This window comes from Osmerus eperlanus, unplaced genomic scaffold (genome assembly GCF_963692335.1).
Source record: "Osmerus eperlanus unplaced genomic scaffold, fOsmEpe2.1 SCAFFOLD_173, whole genome shotgun sequence".
Taxonomy (NCBI): Eukaryota; Metazoa; Chordata; class Actinopteri; order Osmeriformes; family Osmeridae; genus Osmerus; species Osmerus eperlanus.
Genome location: NW_026911856.1, coordinates 5,001 through 21,519, shown reverse-complemented (window position 1 = coordinate 21,519; position 16,519 = coordinate 5,001). Strand labels below are relative to the sequence as shown.

General features: G+C 48.8%; 3 protein-coding genes across 5 annotated transcripts in view; 2 read left to right on the top strand and 1 right to left on the bottom strand.

Moving 5' to 3' along the window:
- Positions 1–26: 26 nt before the first annotated feature.
- LOC134016693 (uncharacterized) lies at positions 27–8,614 on the top strand. 3 transcript variants are annotated; one of them, XM_062456024.1, is made up of 9 exons: positions 2,270–2,402; positions 2,570–2,647; positions 2,817–2,895; positions 3,010–3,053; positions 3,491–3,702; positions 4,172–4,425; positions 4,541–4,660; positions 4,995–5,154; positions 6,906–8,614. In XM_062456024.1, the coding sequence occupies exons 2-9, from the start codon at positions 2,616–2,618 to the stop codon at positions 7,217–7,219; spliced, it is 1,215 nt and encodes a 404-aa protein (XP_062312008.1). In that variant the 5' UTR covers positions 2,270–2,402; positions 2,570–2,615; the 3' UTR covers positions 7,220–8,614. The 3 variants fall into 3 exon arrangements, 2 of the variants coding, with proteins under 2 accessions (XP_062312008.1, XP_062312007.1); XM_062456023.1 differs by having other exon boundaries at positions 2,802–2,895; XR_009929594.1 differs by lacking the exons at positions 3,010–3,053; positions 3,491–3,702; positions 4,172–4,425; ... (1 more) ...; positions 4,995–5,154; positions 6,906–8,614 and adding exons at positions 27–292; positions 1,238–1,501; positions 1,723–2,019 and having other exon boundaries at positions 2,223–2,402; positions 2,802–2,848.
- A 116-nt stretch (positions 8,615–8,730) lies between these two features.
- Positions 8,731–13,460, top strand: cct7 (chaperonin containing TCP1, subunit 7 (eta)). Its single transcript, XM_062456022.1, has 11 exons — positions 8,731–8,866; positions 9,997–10,150; positions 10,238–10,344; positions 10,520–10,698; positions 10,808–10,979; positions 11,223–11,387; positions 11,596–11,784; positions 11,886–11,983; positions 12,212–12,344; positions 12,469–12,675; positions 12,853–13,460. The coding sequence occupies exons 1-11, from the start codon at positions 8,861–8,863 to the stop codon at positions 13,078–13,080; spliced, it is 1,638 nt and encodes a 545-aa protein (XP_062312006.1). The 5' UTR covers positions 8,731–8,860; the 3' UTR covers positions 13,081–13,460.
- The window catches only part of LOC134016694 (heat shock 70 kDa protein 12B-like), a gene marked incomplete at its 5' end in the record, with an annotated part of 8,055 nt that continues 4,993 nt past the window's right edge, over positions 13,458–16,519 (bottom strand). The window contains 5 exon segments of the mRNA XM_062456026.1: positions 13,458–14,579; positions 15,264–15,454; positions 15,616–15,719; positions 15,950–16,061; positions 16,064–16,207. Coding sequence (XP_062312010.1) covers positions 14,133–14,579; positions 15,264–15,454; positions 15,616–15,719; positions 15,950–16,061; positions 16,064–16,207 — 998 coding nt within the window.

Sequence of the window (16,519 nt, the reverse complement as noted above, 5' to 3'; positions counted from 1 at the left end):
TCTGCCACATAGGGTAGAGTGGGTGTTTAATGCAGTTTTCGGCCCACGACAATAGACTGAATCAGGAGACTCTGCAGAAGTTGGCTCTCATGGTGTTCCAGGCTCAGGACAAGGAGCTAACCCAGTGCTTCCTGGAGAAGGTCAACAACGATCTCTCCGACAGCACTCTGGACTGGAAGGTGCTTCTTTACCTGCTAGCAACCACCACCAATCCCATCTCTGTCAACCTGAAGAAGATCAGAGCCGAGCCAGGAGATCTTCTTCCTCTCCTCAGTAAAGCTCGCTTTCAAAGGTCAGACATTGACCTGGAAATTACATCACGCTGTTGAAATGATGAAGATGGGTTATGATTATGGGTTTATCTGATTGAAGATAAAATTCTCAATCACCCCTTTTAGTATATTATATTACTGGAAACCATATGAAAAGCTGTTGACTGATTATTATTACCAATAAACGATAGATAAGTGAGCCTAAGGGAGCCCACATGAGAGATCTGGGCGTCAAGAGCTGAGGACTGTGAGAGAAGACTAGTTGTAGATATGCATTTTTCCGTCGCAGGGAGAGAGGCCCCTTAGCTATAAGTCAAGAGGCACGTTGAGGGCCCGACGCCACAGAGTCTAAACTGGAGCTGCTAGTCTATGGTCAGTACTAGCCCTGAGTAAAGAGGAATTTCTTTAAAAAAAAATCTTACTTAAGAGCTACAGACTCCATTCTAAGACAAGGCCGGTATGTAAACACCCAACAGGGGCCTGTACATGTCCACATTTATGTAAGGTAAAAGGTGCATTTGTAATCTGAAACCCCCAGGACAAGGGACTAATTTTGTGAAGATGTGTAGAAATTACCAATAGTAAATCAACACAAGATAACAGGAGGAAAATACATAGTATATAAGGGAATGTCCGGAGAGAAAAGACCAGTCAGATCCCGGGATCAAAGGACCAATAAACTTTGCATCAAACTTTGCTGAGTCCCAGTGCCGTTTTTGAACTTAGAAGGTTAAAGACGTAGAAAATTTCACAGTACAAGACGTAGACAATTTTACACTAGAATACGATTCCCCTCTCACCTTTTTCAGTGTCTTGTGTCTTACCTAGATCCATTGAGAGCTTTCCCCATGTGAAATACAGTTTGCAGACCATTGGAAAACCCTTGATGGACCTTACACTTTTACATTTTAACGAGAGAGCCTGCGTTGAGTATGACAGTTTTTCGTTGTTTTGTTTTTGCACAGAGTGAATGGCCCCTTTACCAGGACGGTCTTGAGAGCTTTATACCAACAGCGTGCAGGACACTTTGTGAATCCTTTCCTCACATCGACGCACCAATGGATCAACCTCAGCAACCTGTCCCTGGACGTGGAGGACTGTGACGCGTTGCGTTTTGCGCTGGACTACAGCGACGGGGTGAAACTTAACCTCTTGTGGACCTGCATTCCCGTGGAGAAAATGGAGAACTTACTTAAGACCTTTACCCTACACAGAATCACAGAGCTCAGGTTTTATTTTTACTTCAGTATCTGATTTTTCCGCTGCACTTCTCTGCTTTTCCTAAACCAGCCAGGAAATAAGATGATCTTGGTAAGGACAGTGGTTGCCTAGTTGATCGTCTTGACTGTGCTTAGAAATTCTCATCGCTATGCTTCTTGGTCTTTTTCATGTACAAAGTAAATACACCTTGATTGGACTTGATGAAAAATAAAAAGACACCTAATTGCAGGGTGGACAGGAGGCTCTTGTTGGATCTCCTGCACACGGTGGCCAGGATCAGGACGATGACAGGTGTGGCCGCTGCCATCTTGGTGGTTCTGCAGCACAAACTAGACCTCTCCTGTTCCTCTTCCATGGACCTGACCTTGGAAGAGGACCAACTCCACCTGTGTTCTACAGACTGCAATATCCTCTGCTCTGCTATTAAAGACTCCGACACCGACACAGAGCTCAATATTACCGACTGTGAGGTAGAAGATGCTGGACTGAAGGAGCTGTGTCATGTTTTACCTAGGGTCCGTCTAAGGTAAAAAATGTATACGTTTCTTGGATTTTACTTGACATCTTTGATCTGGAGATCAGAGAACTGGAGAACAGCCGTGATTGTGACTATGACCAAAGCATCTGCATGTATACTCGCATAATTGTCTCTAATTATTCTGTATAAATAGTCTATAATCATGAAGAAATCATGAATAAAATGTATAATGAATATACGTTCCTGTCCAGCCTTGGGAAGTCCACTCTGCTGCGGCTTTTGCATCTGGTAGCCAGCAGGCGAGACAAGCTGGCCATCCCGCTCTTGAACGCCCTGGGCAGGAAGGTGGACCTCAGCCAGACCCCTCTGGACCTGAGGGACTGTTCGTACCTGGCTCTGGTCCTCGACTCCTCCAAGGACCTGTAATCCAGGTGCGTAATCCAGGTGTGTAATCCAGATGTGTAATCCAGGTGTGTAATCCAGGTGTGTAATCCAGGTGCGTAATCCAGGTGTGTAATCCAGATGTGTAATCCAGGTGTGTAATCCCTGTGATGTTCGGAGGTTATCGGGGTTCACCTGTACCCTATTCTTGTTTCAGCTTGCACGACAATCCGATCACCAAAGAAGGATTCGCAAAACTCAACATGTACAGGATGGGTTTACTGCAAACCGTGAAGTGAGTTTCAGTAACATCCCAATGCCCCTCCACCCACCCACCCACAGACACACAGACACACACACACACACACACAGACACACAAACACAGACACACAAACAATGCAGGGAAAATCTGTCGAGGGTGTCGATACCAATTTTCTTCTCCATACAGTCTCTTGTCCAACAGATCAGACTATGAAAAGTCATCTGATTCTCAAGAATGTTTGACACGAGTGAAGATGGAATCCTTTGAGGCACTCACCATGGTAACAAGAGTCCTTGGATACGTTACATATTTCCATGTAACTGAGCTAAATGACACAGAAACAGCTAACAGTTGTTTTGGTGGTCTAATCATTGCTCTTTGTCGTTGTTTACAGACCACTGAGGAATTTGCTCCTTCTGTTCCAAACATGTCGTACAGGTTAGTAACATATACATACATAAGTACATTTAAAAACCTTTTTTCGATCTGGACCTTGCTTTCATTGTGGAATACTTTGAACAAATTACAAAACAAATTCATAGTTTATCCTAAAGTACAGTTCAACAAAAGGGCATTTTGATAAATAATTCTTCATAATAATAAATATATATGAAGTAATTGTTTCCATCATGCCCCCCCAAAACCCCACCCCTAACCCACTCCCACTGCACCCCAAATCCCCACCCCTACCCCACCCCTAACCCACCCCCACCGCACCCCAAATCCCCACCCCTACCCCACCCCTAACCCACCCCCACCGCACCCCAAATCCCCACCCCTACCCCACCCCTAACCCACCCCCACCGCACCCCAAATCCCCACCCCTACCCCACCCCTAACCCACCCCCACTGCACCCCAAATCCCTACCCCCAAGGTACACGTGCCCTTCCGCCGGGCACTTCAGGTGCAGGGATACACAGCTTGTGTTTTGGATGTGGGGAGAGGGAAGTGTGGAGTACCACCCTGAACACTGGGACGAGAGGATCCTGACCAACAGTGGCTATGAACCAGCAGGGCCCCTGTACTGCATCACCAGCCCAGAGACACTCATGTATCGACTGGATCTGCCTCACTGTGAGACTGATGGTGGGTTGCTCTTGGAAATCTTTAGTTGAGGAGAATAGCAATACTTTTTATATTTATGTGTGCGTGTAACGTGTGTTTGTTGTGTGGGTGTGTTATGCGTGCGTGTGTGTATAATGTGTGTGTATAATACGTGTGTGTATAATATGTGTGTGTGTATAATGTGTGTGTGTGTGTGTGTGTGTGTGTATAATGTGTGTGTGGGTATAGTGTGTGGGTATAATGTGTGCATGTAATATGTGTGTGTGTGTATAATACGTGTGTGTATAATGTGTGTGTGTGTATGATGTGTGTGTGTATAATGAGTGTGTATAATACGTGTGTGTGTGTGTGTAATGTGTGTGTGTAATGTGTGTGTGTGTGTGTGTGTAATTTGTGTGTGTGTGTAATGTGTGTGTGTGTAATTTGTGCGTGTGTAATGTGTGTGTGCGTGTGTAATGTGTGTGTGTGTGTGTAATGTGTGTGTGTGCAGTGTACGCAGCGGAGAACCTCCGAGTGCTCCACGTGAGCCGTGAGCAGAGGGAGTTCCTGCAGCCTCAGACGGTGACGCATCATCACGTCAGCATCACCATACACGGACTCTCACGGTTTGCTCTCGTCAGGAAAAATAAGTTCTCCAACCAGCGCGTTAAAGGACAGGTGTTGTTCTTCCTAGAACCCAAAGTGACGGCCAATCAGAACAGACTCTGGGTGTTTCTGATCCCAAGGAGTGTTCCGTTATTACAGGTGATATTTTTAAGCAGATATACATTAGACTACGTGAATCTGAATGCTCACCCTCTATACCCATCCCAATAAATACATATTAATATTATGGTTTTCTACTTTGTCGATGTGCAAGGTGGAGGAGAGCAACAAGAAGTATACATACATCAAGACAAGCTCCAACTGCATTTTCAGACCCAAAGCCAAATATACTGTGGAGTCTGACATCCAACACAACTTCCAAGTACAGCCCAAGGTGAGATGTTCAGTGGTGGTGTGTGTCCTTCTGACACTGCTGTTACGTTTTGTACTGTCCGAAAACATTCAACCCTCTGCGTTTCTCAAAATAGGGTTTTAATTGTGTCTAAAGAGCTGTTGGGGATTCCAAAATGTTTTGTTCGTAACCTTATGTTGTTTTCTGAAGCTGCTAAAAGAAAAGTTACTAATCTACCATATCTGCATCTCTTCCTCTCTCTCTCTCTCTCTCTCTCTCTCTCTCTCTCTCTCTCTCTCTCTCTCTCCTCTCTCCTCTCTCTCTCTCTTTTTTTTCTTGTCCTCCATCTCCCCCTTTTACTGTTTCCACCCATCAGAAATACACTTTTCTCCCTGATTACAGTCCAAGCCAGCATGCCTCATTTGAGCTGTTTCTGAGTTCGGGGATCTCAGAACTCAATCTGTGGATTTTGGAGAAGACCAAACTGAAGATTCTTCGCCGCTGGTGTCGTCGACTCATTCTCAAAGCTTCCTCTGGTAACATTTACATTTGTACTGTAGGATATTTTACTTCAGAAGGATATGGATAAGAGACAGAGACGGAATATCTTTCAAAGTCAAGGTGGCTTTAGAGGTTTATTCAGCAATGCAGCAGTGGTACAGGAAGACACAAAAAGCTAACAGGCACAAGACACAACATGTTATATAGTCATTTACATTTAGTCATTTAGCAGACGCTCTTATCCAGAGCGACTTACAGTAAGTACAGGGACATTCCCCCCGAGGCAAGTAGGGTGAAGTGCCTTGCCCAAGAACACAACGTAATTTTGCACGGCCAAGAATCGAACCGGCAACCTTCTGATTAATAGCCAGATTCCTTAACCGCTCAGCTATCTGACCCCCCAGTCATTATGAGGAAAATCCCCTGCCTGGCATTATACTATTTCTCAATGTTATTCCCCCAACGTATCCAAGGTGCATCACCCTCAATGCCACTCTTGGTCCTTACTTTGTTCCCATGGTGGATATAGATCCCAGAATCAGTAGTAACCCAAACACAGGGCCTTCAGATCGGAGCTTTCCCAGCTGGCACCCCTTGGCTGCTTCCCTTTCCTGGGTTCTTGGTAAGATGTTGTTCACTCCCACACTCATAACAAGCCCTTTTGAGACATAAGAATACATAACAGTCACAGATAATCCTTAGTCCCCCTGGCCCCCCTTCCTCCTTTGAGAAAGTTCTTCCTGACCTCTTCATCACCCTGGTAACCCTCGTGCTGCCTTCGGGTCACATGACCCAAAGGTTCATAACGAACCATCGTTGTGTTTACCCAATTTTAATCAATACAAAAAAAAAAAAAATAATAATTATTTTAACCTTCGCAATGTGGGGGGTCTGAGACAGCCCAACGGTTAAAAGAAAATGCTTCACTTTGTTTTTGTATGCGGTAAAGTTGTCGCAATACGACGGTGGGTCACAATGACTGATGGGTCAGAATGACCCGAAGATAACACAAGGGTTAATCAAGTTTTGGGCCACCACAGTATTCAAGGTGAAGTGCAGAGATCAGGGCTTTTGACTGCAGGTCACAGGCTATAATTCTCCCTTTACTGTAACAGCACTTCCTTCAAAGGTGTTTCGTAAGTGTTATAGAATCAGATGTGTGTATTTTGTGTCAAGGAACACTTTTTATTTCACCAGGCACTGCGAAAGTAACTAAGTTATTTATTTATTTTTTACTGCCATGCATGTGGTTTTGTAAAAAAATGAAACTGTTTGTTGTTTAAGATCTCGATAAAAATGACACTCGTAATAGTGCAGTGGCTTTATAAAATTGTTGTGTAAAGATGCCCCACATTAGGAGAATACTTTGTAAAATCGACAAGACTTAAAAAGTTCTCAGAGGAGAATCATACTTCATCTAGTTAACAAGAGGGAGGTATTGGACTTGTGATTTCATGACCACTGATACTAAGCTCAGATGGCTGAGCGGTGAGCGAGTCGGGCTAGTAATCTGAAGGTTGCCAGTTCGATTCCCAGCCGTGGCAAATTATGTTGTGTCCTTGGGCAAGGCACTTCACCCTACTTGCCTCGGGGGAAATGTCCCTGTACTTACTGTAAGTCGCTCTGGATAAGAGCGTCTGCTAAATGTAAATGTAATGTAAATGTAAACTGTTTAGAGATGAACAAATCAGTCTCCTTATTTAGGATACTCGTATGTACAGGTTCATGGATAGTGTTAGTTCTGCCTCTACTGAGGACTTAACAAAGTTTCATCTCCTGCCCCCAGCATCAGAAAACAACGTTTCCAGTGACGGTAAACATGGACTACGATGGATCAACACGTTGTGCAACATAATAGAACAACTGAAGAAAAAAGAGATGAAGAAGTTGAAGGGATTGATGAACAGCTTGGAGACACACGACCCCATTCCGAAGAGTTCCCTGGAGAAGGCGAAGGATGCTGTGACTCTGGCCGACCTCATGGTGGCCACATGGGGCACGGGGGACTCCATTTTGGTCACTAAGGAGTTAATGGGAAAATTACCTCGCAATGATCATGCTGTAACCTCATTGCTGAATCCCTTCCTGGTTGCGGCCTAGGTTACTGTTGCCAGGGGCAACTCTGACCTATAGAAACAGAACTCTACATTATGGTAGCTAACAGGAGCTCCTTAACCCTCGTGCTGCCTTCGGGTCACATGACCCAAAGGTTCATAAAGAACCATTGTTGTGTTTACCCAATTTTACCCAATACAAAAACAAATAAAAATAATTTTCTTTTAACCTTTGCAATGTGGGGGGTCTGAGACAGCCCAACGGTTAAAAGAAAATGCTTCACTTTGTTTTTGTATGCGGTAAATTTGTCGCAATACGACGGTGGGTCACAATGACTGATGGGTCAGAATGACCCGAAGATAACACAAGGGTTAAAACTAAATTAATATGCAAACGATTGTTATTATTATCATTATTACTGTTATGATGATTATAGGGATAACTAGTTGTGTACTAATGACATCATGCATTTCCCATATTTTATATTACATACAGCAGAATAATGCACCTGTTTACACAAAGCTCAGAACTCAGGATACGGTGCTTCTAGGTTCGGTTTTATATTTACATTTAGTCATTTAGCAGACGCTCTTATCCAGAGCGACTTACAGTAAGTACAGGGACATTCCCCCCCGAGGCAAATAGGGTGAAGTGCCTTGCCCAAGGACGCAACGTCATTTGGCACGGCTGGGAATCGAACTGGCAACCTTCTGATTACTAGCCTGACTCCCTCACCGCTCAGTGTGAAATTAGTTGCTGAAAGCATGTGCAAAGCGCGAAAACTTTGTTGCACTGAAATGTGGAGTTAGACCGTTGAATAGTTTCTCAACCGTTTTCAGCTCAGGTTTTGTTTAGGCAGGGCAAAACCCAACCTATCTAGTCACAGCGACCTATCTACGTCAGATCACAGACGGTTGCATTCTGTTACTCAGCTGGTACGATGCAAAGACAAGGTAATTAACACATAAAACACTTAGAGACTGCAGGTAGGTCTGTTCTTATATCTGCAATTGATTTAGCTAGTGTTGCTGTTGTTGCTAAATTCAATAAATTCGAGGGGGCGGAGCTTCAGCTCCTTCAGGCGACACACCCCCCAGTCTCAAGCAGAGAAGACTGCTGATTTTCTCAAGATTTCGAAGCCTAATTTAACATACTTGTCTGTGTTTTTTTTTTTCATTCGAATTTGGATGGGTTGTTGACAACACATTCTTCTGTGGTGTGATGAACTTAAAACTCATTTTCAGTTCTAGTTTACAGCCACTTTAACTGGGTAATTTCATGACCACTGATATTGAAATATGTGAGTCTGTACTTTATTTATTTTTTCCTTTAGTAATTTATATTTGTTAATATGTGCCTCAAATTGTATGGACTCAATAATCGCTTTAAATACATGTGCAATAACTTTTCAACTGTTTCACTCTTATCTTCAAGGACCTCAGTGATCTAACAGTGCAATCGGTGTCGTTCCCCTTGTTCAATGTAGCTTATTGTAAAAAGAAAAGTGTAATAAATAAAAATCTATGTAATAATACAAATTACCATGGTTTCATTTACAAATTTGCTTTCAATTGAGTTCTAAACGTTTCGTAACGTTCTGCTGCTCTTGAACGCACCCCGCCAAACTGCTTCGAAAGGGCTTCTGGGATTGGACGCTGGTACCGTTTTCTCGAAAGAACCGCAAAGATGATGGTAAGTAGTTTAGCAATTCATGCTCCGTTTATATTTACCAAATCCATGTCCATCCTAAGGATTACCTCAAAACATACGTTTGCAAACAACATGCATTGATAAATAGTTATGTTCCCAATCAGATGAAGCTAATATTTTAGTCAAAAGTACATGTGACGGAGTTCGCTGTTATCTTGATGCTAGTTAGCATCTTGTCGCATCAATGGTAAGACGTTCTTGCTAGCTAGACATGTTTGCAAGAATAAACCCTACGTGTAAACTTATAAAGCCATAGCAACAGTTTGTCTAACAAACACATGTGGTACTTATCATAGACATGGCTGTATCGCAATTCCCGTAGACATTGGGTATAGCTGCAGCTACGAACATAAGCAATACAGAACACACCGGCTTTGTCCGTATTATGACAATGCGTTTCGACAACACCAGCCACTGGATAGCTTGCTAGTTGGCTGAGTTAGCGGATGCTACCTTTCTAGGCGATTGCTTCTGCGATGTCTACTTTCAATAGGCTTCTTAAAAATGTTAAACAAAAACGTAGTTAGCGTTCAAGAAGTTTGGCATGTCTCCCTGAAACGTCGCTAGCTAACGCGCATCTTATTGGAAACGTAACAGTAAAAGTTTGCCGTCAGGTTGTTGCGATTGAGAAGGATTTAGAAAGCTAAGAAAGCAAATTAGCAAATCCTAAACGTATTACTTGGCTACCCATTAGCATGTGCGCTAAATCGTCTCGTATCCAGGAGACTGAGGGTGGATGACAGCTGATGCACACGAGCAGAGTTAGAGGAACAAAAGCGCCACGCCCGAAACGGGGTACACGAGGACTTTAACTGTCTGATTCTGAATATAGGATTTTTTTGTGCCAAACTACAGCCACGTAGGCTGGTTTGTCGCTAGCAGTACTTTGTTTAAATGTTGCCCTGGAAACGTTTGGGACGTTCTCATGTCGTAGGATTTGACACACAAGTGATGTTGTATAAAACGCACTGAATCCACATCTCCTCTTCCTAACCCTTTCCTCCCACCTCTCACCCACCTCTCTCCCCACCTGCTCCACCCTCCTCTTCCTCTCCTGCCCTACCATCTCCCTCACCACCCCATCCTCTCTCCCCCCTCCCCCCCCCCCCCAGCCCACTCCAGTAATCCTGTTGAAGGAGGGGACCGACACGTCTCAGGGCGTTCCCCAGCTCGTCAGCAACATCAACGCCTGTCAGGTGATCGCTGAGGCGGTCCGCACCACCCTGGGCCCCCGGGGCATGGACAAGCTGATGGTGGACAGTAGAGGTACACACACACACACACACACACACATGCTGTACAGATATATGTGGAGGAACACACATAGATGTGTGTGTGTGTGTGTGTGTCCAGGCAAGGCCACCATCTCCAACGATGGAGCCACCATCCTGAAGCTGCTGGACGTGGTTCACCCTGCGGCCAAGACCCTGGTGGACATCGCTCGCTCCCAGGACGCTGAGGTGAGGGAGGGTCGAGGAGTGTGTGTGTGTGTGTTGACATCGCTCGCTCCGAGGGTGAGGGAGGAGTGTGTGTTGGCTGGCTGATTGGAGCGTGTGTAGATGGTGTGTGTCAGGGAACATCCGGGTGTGCATCTATATCTTTGTGTGAGTGTTAATCTGTGTGTGTGTGTGTCAGGTGGGTGACGGCACCACCTCGGTGACGCTGCTGGCAGCCGAGTTCCTGCGGCAGCTGAAGCCGTACGTGGAGGACGGCCTCCACCCTCAGACCATCATCAGAGCCTTCCGCAGCGCCACACACCTCGCCGTTGCCAAGATACGCGAGATCGCCGTCACCGTCAAGAAGGACGACAAGAAGTAGGAGCAGCCATAGACACACACACACAAATATCCACACACACACACACACACAAATATCCGCACACACAGACATCATGAGTCCTTCCTCCTCCTCCTCCTCCTCCAGTGAACAGAGGCAGCTCCTGATCAAGTGTGCGTCTACAGCCATGAACTCCAAGCTGATCGCGGGGCAGAAGGTGTTCTTCTCCAGCATGGTGGTGGACGCCGTCACCATGCTGGACGAGCTGCTGCCTCTCAAGATGATCGGCATCAAGAAAGTCCAGGGAGGAGCGCTGGAGGTCAGGACCACTCCTCTTGTCTGCTCCTCTTGTCTGCTCTATCATCTCCTATCTTCCCTTTCTCCTTCACGCTCCTCTTTCCTTTCTCCTCTTATCTTCCCGTTCTCTCCTTCTCTTTCTCTCCTTCTCTTTCTCTCCCTCTCTTTCTCTCCCTCTCTTTCTCTCCCTCTCTTTCTCTCCCTCTCCGTCTCTCCCTCTCCTCTCCTTCTCTTCTTCCCCTCATGTCTCTTCTCCCCCCTCCAGGATTCCCAGCTGGTGGCTGGCGTAGCGTTCAAGAAGACCTTCTCCTACGCTGGCTTTGAGATGCAGCCCAAGCGCTATGACAACCCCCGCATCGCCCTGCTCAACGTGGAGCTGGAGCTGAAGGCTGAGAAGGACAACGCAGAAGTCCGAGTCAAGTCTGTCCAGGTCAGGACCCCCCCCACACACACACACACACACCTACGCACGCACACCCCTACACACACACACACACCCCTACACACACACACTTGTAAGGATGGCCACACACAAGGTCTCCCTCAAAAACTTGCACACCTGCACACACCTTTTTTTGAAACACTCCAACACACATTACACACACACACACACACACTCTGACCCCTCCCCCCCACAGGAGTACCAGGCCATCGTGGATGCAGAGTGGAACATCCTGTACGACAAGCTGGAGAAGATCCACAGCTCAGGGGCCAAGGTGGTTCTGTCCAAGCTGCCCATCGGGGACGTGGCCACGCAGTACTTTGCAGACAGAGACCTGTTCTGTGCTGGACGCGTCCAGGAGGAGGACCTCAAGAGGACCATGATGGTGAGGCACACCTGTGTGCGTGTGTAACGTGTGTTTGGCTGTGGCAACTGTTCAGTGTGTGTGTGTGTGTGTGTGTGTGTAACGTGCACCTTGTCCTCCAGGCCTGTGGGGGCTCCATCCAGACCAGTGTGGGCGCCATGACGACAGACGTCCTGGGTCAGTGTGAGCTGTTTGAGGAGGTGCAGGTGGGAGGGGAGAGGTGAGCACCATCTGCTTCACTTGGTGTTTTTCTTATTTGGGTCTAAATCTGTGTGTTTACAGTCTGTCCCTAGAGCGCATGGTCGTGGGGGGGATCTGAGCTCAGGTTCTTAACCCTCCTCTCCCCCCCCCTCCTCCTCTCTCTCCCCCTCCTCTCTCCCCCCCTCCTCTCTCTCCCCCTCCTCTCTCTCCCCCTCCTCTCTCCCCCCCCTCCTCTCTTTCCCCCCAGGTATAACTTCTTCCGGGGGTGTCCGAAGGCCAAGACCTGCACCATCATCCTGAGGGGCGGAGCAGAGCAGTTCATGGAGGAGACGGAGCGCTCTCTACACGACGCCATCATGATCGTACGCAGGGCCATCAAGGTAAACTCTCACACACACACACACTTAAACATGCCATCATGATCGTACGCAGGGACATCAAGGTAGGCTGAGCAAGCGAACAAGACACACAGCTTAACGTGTGTGTGTGCTCTCTCTCCTCCAGAACGACTCCATCGTGGCGGGGGGCGGGGCGATCGAGATGGAGCTGTCTCGCTTCCTGAGGGATCATTCTAGAACCATCCCGGGGAAACAGCAGCTGCTGATTGGTGCGTACGCCAAAGCCCTGGAGATCATCCCTCGCCAGCTCTGCGACAACGCCGGCTTCGACGCCACCAACATCCTCAACAAGCTGAGGGCCAAGCACGCACAGGTACACACACACACACACACACAGCTGAGGGCCAAGCACGCACAGGTACACACACACACACACACACACACAGCTGAGGGCCAAGCACGCACAGGTACACACACACACACACACTTTGATCTGCACTAGCACCTTTACCTCTCTGCACACGCTCACTCTTAAGCTCCGCCCCCCCAGGGAGGCATGTGGTACGGCGTGGACGTGAACAACGAGGACATCGCTGATAACTTTGTGGCGTGCGTGTGGGAGCCCGCCATCGTGCGCATCAACGCCCTGACGGCCGCCTCGGAGGCTGCCTGCCTCATCCTGTCTGTGGACGAGACCATCAAGAACCCCCGCTCCACCGTGGAGGGGCCTCCTGGGGGGGGCGGGGGGCGGGGCCGCGGACGACCCCACGCTCACTAGGCATGCGAGCGACCTCTGACCCCTGACAACCTTTCGACCTGACACCTGACCCTTTCCACCTCTGACCCCTCCACCTCTGACCTTTGACCCCTCTACTCCTGACCTCTGTTACCCCTCCGACCCCCTCCACTCATCTGGAGCCTGGGTCAGTTCATGTGGGGAGTTTAGGGGTGTTTGATTTGGGACCAGAGACATCCCCACCATACTCCAGTCAAGGGAGGAAAAGGTAGTTTTTTTTCTTTGTACGCTTGTCAACTGTCATAACTGTCAAATAGCACTGATTGGACGAGGAGCCGTTCTAGAAGCGTTGGCTGTTGGTCGTCTTGTGTGGATCTGTATTTATTGGATCATTTCAAACTAATAAAATTCCCTCGTCACAACCGACTCCTGTTATGTTTCAGAATATAAACATATTTTTTAATAGTTATTTATGAACACAGGCTTACACAAGGGACAAGTATGATTCCTGATACGTAGTTAATATAGGGTAATGGTCAAATATTCAAAGTATTTGTTAATTGTGTACGATGCTAAATCATTTCACACTCACTGGCTTAAACTGGGTTGTCAGAAGGGAGGAGGGTGTGGATGGAGAGATGGAGTGAGTGAGGGATGGATGGAGTGAGGGATGAAGGGATGGACAGACAGCAGGCCTCTTCCACCCACACGTTCACTAGATGCCCATATTTTGGGCATGTCCATATTTGGGCATGTCCACTTGTTAGTCTCTCTCCACTAGGTGGCGATCTCAAACGTGACGGATTCAGAACCCGACAACAAGGAAGCTCTATCAGGAAGCACCCGGACGTCCTCCAATCAGCTGGAAGCAGATCCTCCAATAGACTCTGTTGCGTTAAATGGCCTAGAGGGTGTTCCTCAACATGTTCTTACAGTGGGTCCAGACGGTGTCCAACTGCTGAATATCAAAAGTTAAAAAAAAACTCAAAGGCTTGTCAATCAACAATGGAGGGGGGAGGGCAAACTTCTTAGTGAGTGGCTGTTCCCTCCTCCATCCCCCCCCCCCGTTCGTTGCCCCCGGATACGCCGCCGCCTCAGTTGGACAGGAAGTCGATGGAGGCCCGGACCGTGCGATTGGTCGTCATGTCGACGGCCGTCACTTTGATCTCCGTGTCTCCGAACTGCATCGTCGCCCTGATCTCGCGGCGGTCCGCCGTCGCCCCCGGCGACGCCTCGGGCAGGTCGAGCGTGATGGCCCCGCACTTCCTGACGCCGTCGTCGGAGACGTACGTGGCGTCGTCGCGGGCGACGCAGTACACGTTGATGACGATCTTACGTTGCCCCGCCCTCGCCGGGGTGTAGCTCCGCCTCACCACCTCGCCCAGGGCCACCGATTGGTCGAGGGAGACAAAGCGATCCAGGACGTCGGTGCACCAGCGCCGGCCGTCCTTCAGCAGCAGCTTGTCCCGTGGGTGACGGCCCTCCACGAAGCGGTTCAGCACGCCCACGCCGTAGGTCAGGGGGCAGCGCCGCACGCGCACCTGGGGGGCGGGGGGGGGGGGGGCGTGTGTGTGGGGGGAGGGGGAGTAGGGGAAGGGACACAGACAAGTTTTTCAGCTTTTAGAAGTTGAACCAGTAGTTGGGTTAGGGTTATAACAGTTCTAAATGGTTTCAGGACAGTTGTTGAGGTTCTAGAACCTTCTACAGGTTCCGGGACAGTCAGTCTGGGTGTAGGGACAGTCAGTCTGTGTGTAGGGACAGTCAGTCTGTGTTTAGGGACAGTCAGTCTGGGTGTAGGGACAGTCAGTCTGTGTGTAGGGACAGTCAGTCTGGGTGTAGGGACAGTCAGTCTGTGTGTAGGGACAGTCAGTCTGTGTGTAGGGACAGTCAGTCTGTGTGTAGGGACAGTCAGTCTGGGTGTAGGGACAGTCAGTCTGTGTGTAGGGACAGTCAGTCTGGGTGTAGGGACAGTCAGTCTGGGTGTAGGGACAGTCAGTCTGTGTGTAGGGACAGTCAGTCTGTGTGTAGGGACAGTCAGTCTGTGTGTAGGGACAGTCAGTCTGGGTGTAGGGACAGTCAGCCTGGGCGTAGGGACAGTCAGTCTGTGTGTAGGGACAGTCAGTCTGTGTGTAGGGACAGTCAGTCTGTGTGTAGGGACAGTCAGTCTGGGTGTAGGGACAGTCAGTCTGGGTGTAGGGACAGTCAGCCTGGGCGTAGGCGCTCACCACGGTGGGGTCCAGTCCGAACAGCACCGCCCCCTTCAGGATGGTCAGGCCCACGTCCTGAGGGATGATGATGCGGCAGGCGTGCCCCAGTGCATTCTGGGCCGCGCGCTGCAGCATTGGCGATTCAGCGAACCCGCCCACCAGGAAGAGGAAACGCACGCCGCCCACTTCCGGTTTCTTCATCAGCTCCTCTGGGAGGGGAGGGGGGAGGGGAGGGGGGGGGGGAAAGGGGAGGGGGAAGAAGAGATTTAAGAATTGAAAGTATAAAGTGACGGTGGAAGGTGTGTGTGTGTGTGCGTCTCACCGATGTGTGTGTGTGCGTCTCACCGATGTGTGTGTGTATGTGTCTCACCTATGTGTGTGATGATGCTGTTGATGGTGGGCTGGAACAGCTCGTTCATGGCTTCCTGGGTCAGCCTGAGCATGCCCTGAGACGACCACTTCACTATGTTCATACTGCAGCACACACACACACACACAACAATGGCATGACAACTCACATCTATAGAGAGGTTCAAATACAGCATCAACCACACACACACACAGATACACCCCCCCATATACACACACCTACCTACACACACACTTTCACCCCCTCCTGCCCCACACACTCAGACACCCCACACACACAAACTCAGACCCCCCACACACACACACTCAGACCCCACACACACTCAGACACGTACTTGCTCCTCCGCAGGGCTGCCTCCACGCTCTGCCCTCGCAGCCTCTTGTAGTGGTCGATGAAGGAGAAGGGCAGGGAGATGTTGAGGGCGTTGGCCCGGCCGGGCGTGCCGTGCGCTTGCGAGCCTCGAAGGCGATGCTCAGGTCCACCCAGGCCGCTGGCCGCCGAGTGCGGAAGCTCTGGATGAAGTCCTGCCCGAAGATCTGGCACAGCATGGCCTCGAAGGCCAGGTCCACCCCCACGGCCCCGTACGGCCCTCCTGGGACACACAAACACACACACGGGGGGGGGGGGTGGGGGGGTCAGGCAGGTGCAGAGATGGCAAAAGTACACACATCGCCAGGTATATTTTTTCGGTTGAAAAATACTTTAAAAACATTTAACATTTTGCTACCTTTCGAAAAATAATTTGTTTTTCAACTTTTTCAACTCGAACAAGTGTTACCTGAGGCCTTGTACAGCAGCTGTTACTGAGGCCTTGTACAGCAGCTGTTACCTGAGGCCTTGTACAGCAGCTGTTACCTGAGGCCTTGTACAGCAGCTGTTACCTGAGGCCTTGTACAGCAGCTGT

Coding starts and splice junctions, on each gene's coding strand:
- cct7 (XM_062456022.1), top strand. Junction 10,151..10,237: donor GCTGATGGTGGACAGTAGAG/GTACACACACAC, acceptor GTGTGTGTCCAG/GCAAGGCCACCATCTCCAAC. Junction 10,980..11,222: donor TCCAGGGAGGAGCGCTGGAG/GTCAGGACCACT, acceptor TCCCCCCTCCAG/GATTCCCAGCTGGTGGCTGG.
- LOC134016693 (XM_062456023.1), top strand. CDS start 2,616: ATGTACAGGATGGGTTTACTGCAAACCGTGAA. Junction 3,703..4,171: donor GCCTCACTGTGAGACTGATG/GTGGGTTGCTCT, acceptor GTGTGTGTGCAG/TGTACGCAGCGGAGAACCTC. Junction 5,155..6,905: donor CATTCTCAAAGCTTCCTCTG/GTAACATTTACA, acceptor TCCTGCCCCCAG/CATCAGAAAACAACGTTTCC.